Source organism: Octopus sinensis, linkage group LG3 (genome assembly GCF_006345805.1).
Source record: "Octopus sinensis linkage group LG3, ASM634580v1, whole genome shotgun sequence".
Lineage (NCBI taxonomy): Eukaryota > Metazoa > Mollusca > Cephalopoda > Octopoda > Octopodidae > Octopus > Octopus sinensis.
In genome coordinates this window covers 35,671,813-35,686,304 of record NC_042999.1, presented here as the reverse complement: position 1 = coordinate 35,686,304, position 14,492 = coordinate 35,671,813, and the positions used below count along the sequence as shown (strand labels likewise).

At 38.2% G+C, this 14,492-nt stretch overlaps 1 protein-coding gene across 1 annotated transcript; it reads right to left on the bottom strand.

Moving 5' to 3' along the window:
- Window positions 1–2,254: 2,254 nt before the first annotated feature.
- LOC115209401 (proteasome subunit beta type-6) lies at window positions 2,255–11,828 on the bottom strand. The gene is made up of 6 exons (XM_029777795.2): window positions 11,673–11,828; window positions 8,564–8,631; window positions 8,316–8,447; window positions 4,693–4,822; window positions 3,550–3,694; window positions 2,255–2,469 (listed from the first exon to the last, which is right to left on the bottom strand). Exons 1-6 carry the CDS (start codon window positions 11,772–11,774, stop codon window positions 2,342–2,344), a joined length of 705 nt encoding a protein of 234 aa, XP_029633655.1. The 5' UTR covers window positions 11,775–11,828; the 3' UTR covers window positions 2,255–2,341.
- Between the last annotated feature and the right edge of the window lie 2,664 nt (window positions 11,829–14,492).

Sequence of the window (14,492 nt, the reverse complement as noted above, 5' to 3'; positions counted from 1 at the left end):
GAACGTAACGGCAGACGAAATACGGCTACACATTTTGCCCGGCGTGCTAACGTTTCTGCCAGCTCGCCGTCCTAACGACCCCAGATGGTGACCAAACCATTATCATCAAGACCAATGGAGTGACTGGCCTCACACCATGTTACCACCAGCTGCACCCACACTACAGCTAGCAGCATTAATGCCAACCATATGATCAGAGAAGAAAACCATGGCGATAACAGATGTACCAACACTATCGGATCATTGCACCATAACACCAACAACGCCAGTGATACCAACAACAGACCCAGACCCAGAGCCTACCAGAGATACAGCAGGAGTGTGAATATAGCCACCCGCCAAGCTTGTAAATATATCGGATCAGCCAGCACATCTTTCAAACAACAAGTCATCTTTCAGAGTCCCAGAAAGACATTTTGTCACGTCCCTGGCCAGCCATGTGTGACACCTCAAAGATCAAGAAACGTCGCCCCCATAAGATATCAAGTGGAAGATCATCGAACATCCAGGCCCATATATTAATTGGAGTGGCCATTGCAAAATCTGCATCACAGAGAGAACCGAAATTCTTAAGAACTATACGAAGCTTGATGTGTTATATAATCATAACGAAAGTTTCTCAAAATGTATTCATTTCAAGCGCTACCTACCGGAAAATTGGATCTCCCCCATTTGCTGGTTAGGCTAATATGAGACTGTAAAGATTTTGATTACAGCTTCTCTTTATCCTCTGGTCCAGGGGAGATAACCTGTCCTCAATAATGTTTTTTTAAATCAGCTGCTGGACCGTTATCCTAGCGTTCCCTCACGTCCACGAGGTGGTAAGTTAAATTTGTCTTTGTATAGAGTCTGAAGAGCTGTCCACGAAGCTGCAGTTTTCGTGGAAACCATTGGTCACTCTATGTCCAGAATTTAGTTTTTTGTTTTATATATATATATATTTTTCAATTAATCAATTTGGGGTAGCAAAAAGTTCGGTAGAAATTATTTTGCCACCAGCGGTCTAGTGAGAAAGAGGAAATAGTCAGAGACTATTACTACTATTTGCGGTTGGAGCCCTGGCTGCTCTTTCTAGTGGGTCGAACGGCCTATTGTGGTCGTTCCTCAATTATTGTTGAATATATATATATATATATATAGAAAACTGCTAAGTTACGGGGACGTAAACACACCAGCATCGGTCGTCAAGCGGTAGTAGAGGGTACAAATAGACACACAAACACATACATATATATATATACGACCGGCTTCTTTCAGTTTCCGTCTACCAAATCCACTCACTAGGCTTTGGTCAGCCCAAGGCTATAGTAGAAGACACTTGCCCAAGGTGCCATGCGGTGGGACCGAACCCAGAACTATGTGGTTGGGAAGCAAGCTTCTTACCACACAGCCATTCCTGCACCAATATAATGCATATATATGTACGTGTGTCTTCTTGTCTTGACATCGGATAATGTTGTAAATGAATGTCATTTATTTCCAATGTTCTGTGTAAATACATCTGGTCATGGGGAAATATTACCTTCCTTGGAATCAGGTGATGGTTGGCAACAGGAAGAGCACCCAGCTGTAGAACATCTGCCTCAACAAACTCCATCAGAACTATGCAATCATGGAAAAGTGGATGTTAAACTTATGATGATGGTGAAGATGATTACCACAGTATATACTGTAAAGTGGTTAGCATTAGGAAGGGCATCCAGTCATAGAAATCATGCTAAAGCAGTCCCTGGAGTACAATCATCATCATCATCATCGTTTAACGTCCGTTTTCTGCGCTAGCACGAGTTGGACGGTTCGACCGGGGTCTGGGAAGCCAGGGGTTGCACTAGGCTCCAGTCTGATCTGGCAGTGTTTCTACAGCTGGATGCCCTTCCTAACGCCAACCACTCCGCGAGTGTAGTGGGTGCTTTTTACGTGCCACCTGCACAGGTGCCAGAGGGGTCTGGCACCGGCCACGATCGGTTGGTGCTTTTTATGTGCCACCGGCACAGATACCAGTCGAGGCGGTGCTGGCATCGGCCACGTTCAGATGGTGCTTTTTATGTGCCACCGGCACAGAAGCCAGTCGAGGCGGGGCTGGCATCGGCCACGTTCGGATGGTGCTTTTTATGTGCCACCGGCACAATGCAGTCCTTAAGCATATCAGACCCTGTCAAACTGTCCAACTCAAGCCAGTATGGAATGCCTACATTAAATGAAGATGATTGATGATTACCACAAGGATGAAGGTGTAAAACATTAGACAAAAACATCTTGCATTCTATTTTCTTTATTGTAACAAAAAAGAAATGATTATGATAGATTAGGAAAATGAAAAGTTAGGATATATTTATTTTACTTAAGAATCATTAAACTTTGGTATTTCATCACCAATCAGATTTACTCTGTCCACACCATTCTTAGTAATGGCAGCAAGACGAATAACTCCACCACTGCTACCATCTCTGGTCATTGCTAAGGAAATACCTGCAAATGAAGATAATTAGTGATAATGATAATTTGTTTTAATAGCAGAGATGGTGAGAGAAAATGAAATAATAGAAAGGAAGGTGGAAATAAAAATAAATGTCTAAGACAGCAGTTGTGATATTTCAATATTGAAAAGTTGATTATAATCTCAATTTCAGTCTTTGCTATCTTGTTATATAAACTGTAGGTGGGAAACTAACAGAATCAATAAACAATTGCTTTGAGTTCAAATACCACCAAAGTCAGCTTTACTTTTCGTTTTTTTTTAGATTGATAAATGACATACCAGCCCTGTGTAAGGGTCACTTCTTCTCCATCTCTTTCTTTTTACCTGGAAGAAATCAGCTGTAATCAACTCTGTCATGTCTAAAAGTACCCAAAACACACCCTATTACATAAGTACTTCCATGACTCCCTCTGATGTTGAGGAACCAATACAAAACAAGTTATATAAATTGTGTTAAAGCACATTATTCTGCTTTATCCAGTCAACTACCATCATATCAAAATCAAATAATTAACTCATACAATTAAAAAACCTTTGTCCAAAATTTTCCAATGAGTTGCAATTATGAGGAAGGTACTTAACTCTGCTGGGCTCAATTTGACTGGCTGATAAACAGGTTATACTTCTACTTCCTAGTGATGTGGAGAGAACCTCCTTGTGGTAGCTAGACCAATGAGAAATTTCAACCAAATCTCCCTGATATCACACTCTCCTCTCTTGAAATGGGAAGAACACATTTGGATCGTGTAGTCCTCAATATGCTATGCTGAGAGAAAGTATGAGGTGATCATAACCAGAATGCCTCTGATCATATACTGCTTGGTCAGGACTAACGTGAAACTAAATATTAATAACTTCTAGTCAAGTAGCTGTAGGAAGAATCCTATGCATAAAATAACATACCAATAACATGTAAAAATCTTCGTATTCAAAACCATCCTACACATTCCAGTAAGGAGAAAGAGTGTGATGTAAAAACAAAAGCAGAGATGGTCACTTATTACTAGAATATGCAAACTTATGAATGTTTAAATCGCTTATATTGAAGTAGAAAGACAAAATATATTTACAATTAGCTGTAAACTTCAAGCATTCTTCTTTAGTCATGTTAGGTTTGAAGTTGGAGTCAACATAACTGTAAATATAGATGCTTCCAGAACCAGAAATGGCACACGGCATACGATTGATCATACCACCCAGCGGGATAGTGTAAACCTGGAAAAAGAATGAACAAGAAATAATAGGACTTAAATGCTATCATTGAAAACATAAATTGTTATTTGGGACATTTACCATCATAGAGGAAAACATCAGTGAAGTAATATCAAATGTTAGGAAGTTGCAGAAAATCAAAGGGAAAAACAAGTATAGCAAATGAAAATAAAGAAAACTTTATGTTCCTGAATTTTAACCACTTTCACATTCTTCCTATCAAGCCGACACAAGAAAAGTAAGAAATTCCTTGTTTTTCTTGTTCCAACACGAGTTCTTTGCTGCAGTTTCAGTTGAAGGCTTCAACTCAAATTGACTTGAGTTCTAGGGAAGAATTTGACCACAAGAACTGTGCCTCGAGTGAGGATATAGTAGGAGACATTTGCCCAAGTGCCACACAGTGGGACTGAACCTGGAACAATGTGGTTGGGAAGCAAGCTTCTTACCACACAGCCAAGCCTGCACCTAGAAAGCCATGTGTGTGCCTGTACACAAACATATATATACACACATACATTCACACAAATGTATACAGTTATAAAAAGAGACAAATAGACAGATAGATAGATAGATAGATAGATCCATACATGCATACATACATAAGTAAATATCTACATACGAAAAAAGCACCCACTACACTCTCGGAGTGGTTGGCGTTAAGAAGGGCACCAAGCTGTAGTAATACTGCCAGATCAGATTGGGACCTGGTGCAGCCTCCTGGCTTCCCAGACCCCAGTCAAACCGTCCAACTCTTGCCAGCATGGAAAACGGACGTTAAATGATGATGATTATGATGATACATACATACTTATATATTATCAAAACATGATGGGCTTTTTACTGTTTCCACCGATCAATGAAATCCCAAAACATTGGTCAATTCACAGCACCAGCTGCCACTGCTACACAATGGGAACAAACTCTAAAATCCTGTGCTTCTGAAGTAATCTTCTTAACCATACAGATCATGTTTAGTGTACATATATGATTTGAAGACATACCTGACCTCCCATCTGTTCATCCCATCCGGCTACTATAATACCAGCTGTAATGCTGTCTCTATAATTGTAACAAAGATCTTTGAATATATTAGCAGCAACATTGACTCGAGGCTCTTCACCCATTTCCATTCTGGAAAAGAAAAAAGAAAATGTGTTACAGATTATTTCAGCAATCCAATTATCAACACTGATGTAAATAGAAAGATATAATGTGTGAATACTTGAAGTAACATACAACAAATTTTTAAACTAGATTTTTAACAATCATGGCAAATGAGAACAATTTCTTCTAGTTATCTTTTGTCTTTTACTTGTTTTAGATACTGAACTGCAGCCATCCTGGGGCACTGCCTTGAAGGATTTTGTCAAGCAAATCGACACCAGTATTTATTTTTTAAGTCTGGTACTTATTATACAGGTCACTGTTACCAAATTGCTAAGTTACAAGGACGTTAACAAACCACCACCAATGTCAAGCAGTGATAGGAGACAAACACAAGACACAGACACACACTAGTGACACATAAAAAGCACCATCCGAACGTGGCCGTTGCCAGTGCAGCCTCCACTGGCTTCTGTGCTGGTGGCACATAAAAAGCACCATCCGAACGTGACCGATGCCAACCCTGCCTCGAATGGCCTCTGTGCCGGTGGCACATAAAAGCACCATCCGAACGTGGCTGATGCCAGACCCCTCTGACACCTGTGCAGGTGGCACGTAAAAAGCACCCACTACACTCGCGGAGTGGTTGGCGTTAGGAAGGGCATCCAGCTGTAGAAACACTGCCAGATCAGACTGGAGCCTAGTGCAGCCTTCTGGCTCCCCAGACCCCGGTCGAACCGTCCAACCCGTGCTAGCACGGAAAACGGACGTTTAACGATGATGATGAAATACATAGGCTATAGTAGAAGACACTTGCCTAAGGTACCAAGTAGTAGGACTGAACCCAAGCTACTTAACCCCACAGCCATGTTGTAGTGAAGTTATGAAATAAAGTAAAATTAAGCAATGTGTTGTGATCAACCCTGTACATTCATTAGTGAGAAGTTATTTCTAATAGATTGGGTCATAGAGTACTTCAATCACTCCTCACTGAACATAATTTCATTTTAATCAGAACTCATTAACCCAATTTCACAAAATATAACATAACACAACTAAGAATTTCTTAAGTTATACTAACAGCAGAAAAGACTAACTTTTTAAACATTATTTCTTAGTGCTGAAGACCCTAAAATATATTTTTTGCTTTTTTACTCTTATTATCAGCCTCCGCCCCTTAGAAAAGAGACCTCATCTGTCTCAATATCTCCTCCCAACAAACATTGACTCAAGAGTCCTGCTCTAAAATACCCCGTTCACAGATTTAAGACAACCCTTTTGCGATGTGCTGTCTTTGTTTCACTTTATTCTTACAATAATGAAGAATTTATTAAAATTCTGTAATTGTTAAGCATGTGTTTGGGAAGTGAATTAACATGCAGTTTTGATGGAAAATTTTAATTGAAATCATTTTACAACAGAAAGTTTGTATCAAAGGCTCAGGGGCAGTGTCAGGCAGGTTGGTATCAAAAGGGTTAATTAATTAATTATACAAAAAAATTGATTATAATAAAAAAAATGTTGGTCAACAGCAATAACCACATTTCAATCACAGATGGCAAAAGATATGTTATTTATTAACCATCAAAAAAAGCACCCACTACACTCACGGAGTGGTTGGCATTAGGAAGGGCATCCAGCTGTAGAAACATGGCCAGATAAGACTGGAGCCTGGTGCAGCCTTCTGGCTTCCCAGATCCCCGGTCGAACCGTCCAACCCATGCTAGCATGGACAATGGACGTTAAACGATGATGATGATGATGAAACTAAATTTAACTTATTGTTATCCTTCATCATTGAAGACATCTTTAATTACTATAATTGAATACTTCAACTTCATTTGTCAGTCATGAGCAACATGTGGCACACTTAACAAAATATTACCTTGATTTGTTTTAGCAATGCAGCCCACCAGATAATGAGCCATCTCTCATGCAGCCTACTTATTCAAAAAAGGTCGAACATGCTTGTCTTATGCCATACCAGAAATTTTCCTGATATACATAGGTGCAGGTATGGCTGTGTGGTAAGAAGATGGCTTTCCCAACCACATGGTTCCAGGTTCAGTCCCACTGCATGGCACCTTGGTAAGTATCTTCTACTATAGCCTCAGGTCAGCCAAAGCTTCGTGAGTGGATTTGGAAAACAGAAACTGAAATATTTGTGTGTGTGTGTGTTTATGTTTGTCCCTCTACCATCGCTTGATAACTGATGTTGATGTGTTTACATCCCCATAACTTAGCAGTTCAGCAAGAGACCAAGAGAATAATTACTAGGCTTACAAAGAATAAGTTCTGGGATCAATTTCTTCGACTAAAACCCTCTAAGGAAGTGCTCCAGCTTGGCCACAGTCAAATGACTGAAACAAGGAAAAGAATAAAGAATATAGCAATAATTCCTTTTCTAAATTTGTCAAGATCAGTTTTCAAGGTATATAATCCTCATTAGAGTTTTGGATGAAGCCAACTCATTAGCTTCTCAGAAATTACACATCCAGACATAGATTGGATATTGTCTTCAAAGCTATGACCCCCCACAAAAAGCTTTTCCATGGGCCAAATACTCTTCACTGCGGGCTTCTACTCTTCTAATCTGGAGTAATTAATGCATCTCCTTCAATTACTAGAAAAAATGACTATCATCATCATCATCATCACCATTTAACATCCATTTTCCATGTTGGCATAAGTTGGACGATTTGACAGGAACTGGAAGCCAGAGGACTGTGCCAAGCTCTACTGTCTGCTTCGACATGGTTTCTATGGCTGGATGCCCTTCCTAATACCAACCACTTTACAAAGTGTACAGAGGGCATTTTACATGGCACCACCACTCGCAAGGTCACCAAGGAACTTGCAAGTAAAAGAGCCCTCAACTCAGACGGGTATTGAGGAAGGTGTATTGTTGGAGAGTAACATAGTTGCCCCAGTCAGAAAGGAGAGGAGAGATGAGAGAGAGATGACAGTGAAGATGTGTAGTGGGGTATCCTTAAGGTACAGGAAGGTGAATATGTAGTAGGGTACCCACATGGTACAGAAAGGTAAATATTTAAGTGAAGTGGTAGAGGACTGGACAAGGTAAATGGGCAGGAGGTTCACATGAGAGCAAAAGGAGAGTGGGAGGTAGAGGGGAGTGGAATGCTGTGAGTGGTAAACAACCAGTGAAAGGGAGGGTAAGTTACATTATAAAAAAAGCCAATTTTTTTAATTATGACCATCCACCATTGTTCTGTTTGATCTACCTGCTTCGTTGGTAAATATTATATCATGTACTGAGCTTCCTTTATCGCACCTTTCAAACTCCTATTTGTATTATTTTGTTTCTCACTCACCAAACTCTACACTATTTAAGACAGTAAGTCTATTGAAGTCTGTTCTTATCTTATTCCCATTAAACTCCAACCTCAAACAATTTAAGCTTTATATTAACTGCACTAATTACAGTTTACATTCACCACCAACAGTAGCTACGAACACTGTCCTTGTTCCTCAATGACAATATTATAAGACAATCACTTACCTGTAAAAGTTAAGGTGGTAGTGGACAATATCTGCAACAGCTTGTGTATCAGCTGATGATCCAGAGCGGCAACAGTAAATATAATCAGTCATCTTTGTCAACTTATCAGTTACTCGATTTGCTATGTAAACTCTGAAATACAAAGTAAGTAGAATTAGGGTCATTTTATTAGAATAAAAAAAAAAAGAAAGTAGGGAAATATTTAAGAAAACAAATTTAGAAATAGATGAATACAAATAATGAATTACCCTGCTGTTGATCTTGAATCAGCCCCAATGACTACACCACCATTAAATTCAACTGCAGCAATTGTAGTCTGGAAGAAATATTTATAAAATATTAAGTTCTACTTTCTGCTTGGGCACTGAATTTAAATATGCAACTGAATTGCCTGATTAACCCTTTCATTTTTTTTTTTTTTTTTATCTAGTTTCAGCTCACAAGCTGTGGCTATGCCGGGGCACCGCCATTACTGTATTTATTTTGAGATGCTCTGTGTTTCTTTCAATTACTTTAAATATAACAAAGAATTTAGTAAAATAACTTAGTTATCATTCAGCTAGTGTTAGGAACATAAATTGTGACTAAGCTTTGGTGGAAGGTTTTAATTTAAAACTTATGAAAACAAGACATTTGTACTCAGAACCAGAGCTAGTTTCGGCCAGGTTGGTAACGAAAGGGCTTGAAAAAGTTTGGGATCATTTTTTTTCCCAATAAGTTATGTGGAAGTTATATGCAATACTACACTTTAAAAAAATTATTCTACATTAATATGAATATTTCAGGCAGCATTTACTATTTTCATGATAATTAAAAATATAACAAGAAACAACATCCTGTTAAAGTAGTGGAAATGTAACAGTGAAGGGCAGTTTGTTAGAAATCATCATCATTTAAAATCTATTTTCCATGTTGGCATGGGTTGGATGATTTGATAGCATCTGACAAGCAGTAGGTTATGCTGAACTCCAGTGTCAGTTTTGCTATGGTTTCTAGGGTTCGATGCTCTTTCTATCACCAATCTTTTTTTTGCCGGAGGTTCCGGAAAATTGCCGAAAATCGGCAGTGAAAATTCCCCCCACCCCCTCCCAGAATTTCTTCAATTTTGACTTTTTTCCGCAACACTGGCCCTAAAACCGTAACCCCTTCCTTACAGATGGTAGACCTCACCATCACTGAGGATCTCTCGGACCAAGACACATCAACTAACAAATGTTGTATGAAGAAGTATTTCAGCCTTCGGTACTACTAGCGAACAGTGGTCCCGGTGCGCGCACGCGCGTACTCGATCATCCGCGCTAGCTAGTCATGACTAGTGTATCCTTACTTTGTGTTTTTGTGTTTTATTTACTTTGTTTAAAAAATTATTTACTTTGTGTTTTACGTTGTTTAACAAAAATTATTTATTTTGTTTTATTTACTTTTCTACGTAGTCGTTGTAGGATCGACTAGTAACGACTAGCTAGCGCGGAAGCGCGAGTGCGCGCACCGGGACCACTGTTCGCTAGTAGTACCCAGCCTTCGACATCTACTAATCCTCCACAAAGTTCAATTGAGACTCGTATCTAAAACAATCAGTGCTGCTGCTATACACACAGGCAGCCTAGGCACCATTCAAAACATGCCCACCCAACTGACTGGAATGAAGTTGTTCCGTCAAACACCCTCAGATATAAAATCATTCACTCAGTTGTCTCTTAGAAATTCCCTCCTTGACTATGTTATTGCTTAGTTTCGACAATTTGATCGAGCAAATCAAACCATCTATTTTTGTTTTTCAAACACAAAATATCTAGGTTCACAACTGCCCAGAGTAACCTTATGTTAAGACGGTAGGGTGCGATTTGAATGAGACGGTACTGTCATTTGTAAGAGAACGAGCGAACACAAAAGGAACAGGATCAATCTCACTGATTTAACTCTTTAGCATTTAAACCGGCCATATCCAGCTAAAAGTATTCTGCCTGTTTTATGTTCAAACTGGTCAGATCTGGTCTCTCACACCAACCCTACAATATCGTTTGAAAAATTAACAGCTACCTCATCAAAATCTCATAGCTACAAGATAATGCATGATTAGTTCAAAACAATGTGGATGAAAAGGCATTAATTTTGGCAGAATAATGCAAACACTAAAGGGTTAAGAGGATACGTAAAGGCCATGAGCACTGCTTCCTCCAGATCAAACCAATGTTTAGAAAATAGAAAAACTAAAATTACATAAGTAAAAAAAAACGCAAATTTTATACTCGAGCCGACATGGAAAGTTAATATATTTATATATAACAGAGAAGTTGTATGTCTGTCTCCTACGATTTAGATTCCTAACTCCTCCCACATTTTGCGGTGCAGTTTAACCAAAACCGGGTATCTTATAGTCGTGATTCATATCGAGCCCTTCTGGGTATTAGCGCGCGTCTACGATGAGTCTACGATTTTTAAAATAATTTAACATTTTATTCCATTTCAATGCCTTTTTTCGCTATTATATAAGGGAAGTAACTCTCTAAAAATGTCTACGATGAGTCAACGATTTAAAAAAAAATTACCATCATTTTTTTTCCATTTTTAATGCATTTTTTTGCTACCTTTTGGTTATAACTCTCTAAAAATGCTAATATAGTTATTTCCCTTAAAAACCCGAGCAACGCCGGGCGATACTGCTAGTATTTCTATAAATCAGGTGTCTATTACTTACAAAAAAAGCTATTGTCGAGATTACCAAGGTACCGGTAATCTCTTAGTAAAAGAATAAATAAGAAAAATAAAGTTATTCATTAGAGAAAAATGAAAATCAGGAAACAGACATCAGTTAATTACATTATAGATAGCTAATGAATTGACCGTAGGCAAACACTACACTTGATTTTCTCCCCTCCATACACACACAGGCATGTATCTGCCTCATACTCTGTTCACTTTCCAGACATTTCTAAATTACTGCATACACTTTATATGCACTTTCTGACAAGTTGTGGTGCACCTGAGCACTGTATACAATAATTTCATTATTATTATTAAAAAAAAAACATGAATAAATGAAATTATAGTTTAATTTTGTTCATTAAAACAAATCTTTCTTGTGTCCAAATTATGATGATGATAATTTCAAATCCTGTTTTGTGACATGACAGGGCTCAGCGTTAAGCCAAGTGGGATCAGGAAAAAGTCGAAAGGGAGCTGATGCAGAAAGAGATGAGAGAGAAGAAGATGCAAGAAAATTATTATTATTATTATTATTAAACAGCTCTTATGTGATGTTGATAAAGGAATCAATGAAGATTAGTCATAGCTATAGATTTAAATAAAGATCTAAAAGAATCTGTATATGTTTTAGATGATAATGGCATCACTTACCCCTGTGGTCTGTTCTTGGTTCATCCAGTCCATCCCCATGTCGCTATAAATCTGATTGCTCATGCTGGAATAAGACAAACCGCCAGTCATCACAGAAGCCATCTTGGATAATAACTAGCATGTAACTGTTTCCGGTTAATCGCGGTTAGCTCCCTTGTTTAAATATCCATTCTGATTTCATTGGTAACAACCAAAGATTTCATGTCCCTTTGTTCTTGCCCTTTCTAGCGAGCTGGCAGAAACGTTAGCACTCCGGGCGAAATGCGCAGCCGTATTTCGTCTGCCGCTACGTTCTGAGTTCAAATTCCGCCGAGGTCGACTTTGCCTTTCATCCTTTCGGGGTCGATAAATTAAGTACCAGTTACGCACTGGAGTCGATGTAATCGACTTAATTCATTTTGTCTGTCCTTGTTCGTCCCCTCTATGTTTAGCCCCTTGTGGGTAATAAAGAAACAAATAATATAAGTACAAGGCCTGGAAGTTTGCTGGAGGAGTTTAGTCCGTTACTTCGACCCCGAAAAGGTGATAGGCAAAGTCGATCTCGACGGAATTTTTGCTCACTACGTAAAACCAGAAGAAATGCCGCTAAGCATTTTGGGATCTTTAGGTCCGCATTTTGGGATCTTTAGGTCCGCATTTTGTTCGGCGTGCTGCCGTTTGTGCCACCTCGCTGCCTTCCTATTACACACAATGTCTTCAGTTCATATCCGAATTTTTGTTTCCAAATGAATAACCTTTCCGTTTCCCGTCCAACCATAAAGTGATAACCATTCTATATATGTATATTCGATAATAGCTGCTTTTTCAAGTAATAAACCATTCAAATATTGAAAAGGGCTGCTTCGTTCTTATTTGAAATAAATAATTTTTGCATTCTGTGGCATGAATAACAAAAAGAAATACGCTATAGTTATCAATGGTTTGAATGAGCTAGCCTTTGATGAAAGACTGGAAAGACTTCCGTGACTTCCCCCATTTACTCCCAAATTTGTTAATTTAATTTTTTTTTTTTTGGCCTGAAACCCCCGTTTTCGGATACGGAGGTTCCGGAAAATTGCCAAAAATCGGCATCGTTAAATTCACCGCCCCTCCACCCCCCACCCCCAATTCTTCAATTTTGACTTTCTACCACAACACTCGTAACTACAGTGATGTTTTGAAATTTGGATCGTTTCCTTTTGAATGGCAGTTTTCAACACAATTTCTAGTTTTAAACTTCGTATACTTTTAAACTTCGTATACTGGTAGAATGTGTCAAAATAAAACATTTTTTTCTCTTGGCTTTCTTGAGAAAATTGAAATTTGTAAGTTTAACGTAGTTTAATTTTTCGAATTTTAACCAATCCTATGCTCTCTTTTGAGCTAAAATCATTTGCTGCGTCTAAAACAGACAACATCCTGTCACTAACCCTAACCCTAAATTTTAGCCTTTCATTTTTTTTTTCTTAATTGTTAAATTAATTTAAAGATAACAATTAAGAAAAAAAAACGAAAGCAATGGAAAATAATTTTAATTTAACAATTAAGAAAAAAAAACGAAAGGCTAAAATTTAGGATTTAGGGTTAGTGCATCTGAGCATATATATATATATATATACATGTGTGTGTGTGTGTGTGTGTCTTTAAGCTTTGTGTTTATGTCATGTTTGTCACTCCACCCACTGCTTGACAACTGGTATTGGCTTCTTTACATCCCTGTAACTAAGCAACTGAGCAAAAGAGTCCTAAAAAATAACTACCGGGGTCAATTTGATCAACTAAACCTTTTATGGTGGTACCCCAGCATAGCTGCAGTCCAATGATTGAAACAAAAGATAATTCTTTGAAATTTTCCTTTGGATCTGAGCTCTGTTTATGAATTTGGTGATTAACACAATAGTTTATCTCAAATTAATCACAGCTTGCACAGGCATCCAATAACAGTTGCAGTTATGTCTGTGTGGTTAACAAGTTCACTTTGCAACCGTGTGGTTCCAGAGCTGATCCCACAAAACATATGTAGGGCAAGTATCTTCTACATAGTTTCAGATTAATCAATACTTTATGAATGGAGTTTGTTAAACAGAAACTGTGCAAAATCTAAAACTAAGTGAATAACTTACCTGGCTTCAAAGGATTTCCTTTACAGCAAAAATTTTCATCTCCAAATGCATCCTTAACCATAGATCAGTTTGATCAAGGCTGAATGACGATGACTATTTCTTTGGTTGTTTAATGGTCATCAAAACCAATGTTCCAATCATCAACCTGAAACTGTTGACCCAGGCTCTTGTCCTTGGCAAACACCAAACTTTCTTCAACACATTCTCTTTACTTCCTTTTGTCAGTAATTATATCAAAATATGAAAATACTTGACAATATACATCATCAAAAAAACTTTTCAACCTATCAGTTTACCAGCCTAAAGAGGTGTAGGTATGGTTTTTCAGGTTCAAATCCACAGTGGGGCACCTTGGACTTTAGTCTTCTACTACAGCTTCAGGATGACTGGTGCCTTATGAATGGAACTGATAGACTGAAACTATATAGAAGCCTGTCTCACACATGCACATGGATGCATACTGGGTTGCTCAAATGTTGATGTTTCATGGCTTTGTTACTGCCAAAGAAAAACATTGATGTGGTTTTTAACTCACACTCTGCCTTTTCAAAGCCCATTAAAATTTTTTTTTTAACTTTAAATCCCTTACTTGAAAAACATTTAAGAATTGGTGGCAAAAAGGATATCCAGTTACCTCAAGTTTCCATCCAACCAATACTAGCTTGGGAAAATGCTCATATAACGAACAAGCTCTTATAGGTAACAAAGACAAGTGATT

Bases quoted from the DNA above. Each gene is read 5' to 3' on its own strand.
- LOC115209401 (XM_029777795.2), bottom strand. From the start codon at position 11,774: ATGGCTTCTGTGATGACTGGCGGTTTGTCTTATTCCAGCATGAGCAAT. The intron at 3,695-4,692 runs GTATGTCTTCAA...TTCTTTTTCCAG, and splicing joins ATGAACAGATGGGAGGTCAG to GTTTACACTATCCCGCTGGG. The intron at 2,470-3,549 runs GTAAATATATTT...CTTCATTTGCAG, and splicing joins CTTGAAGTTTACAGCTAATT to GTATTTCCTTAGCAATGACC.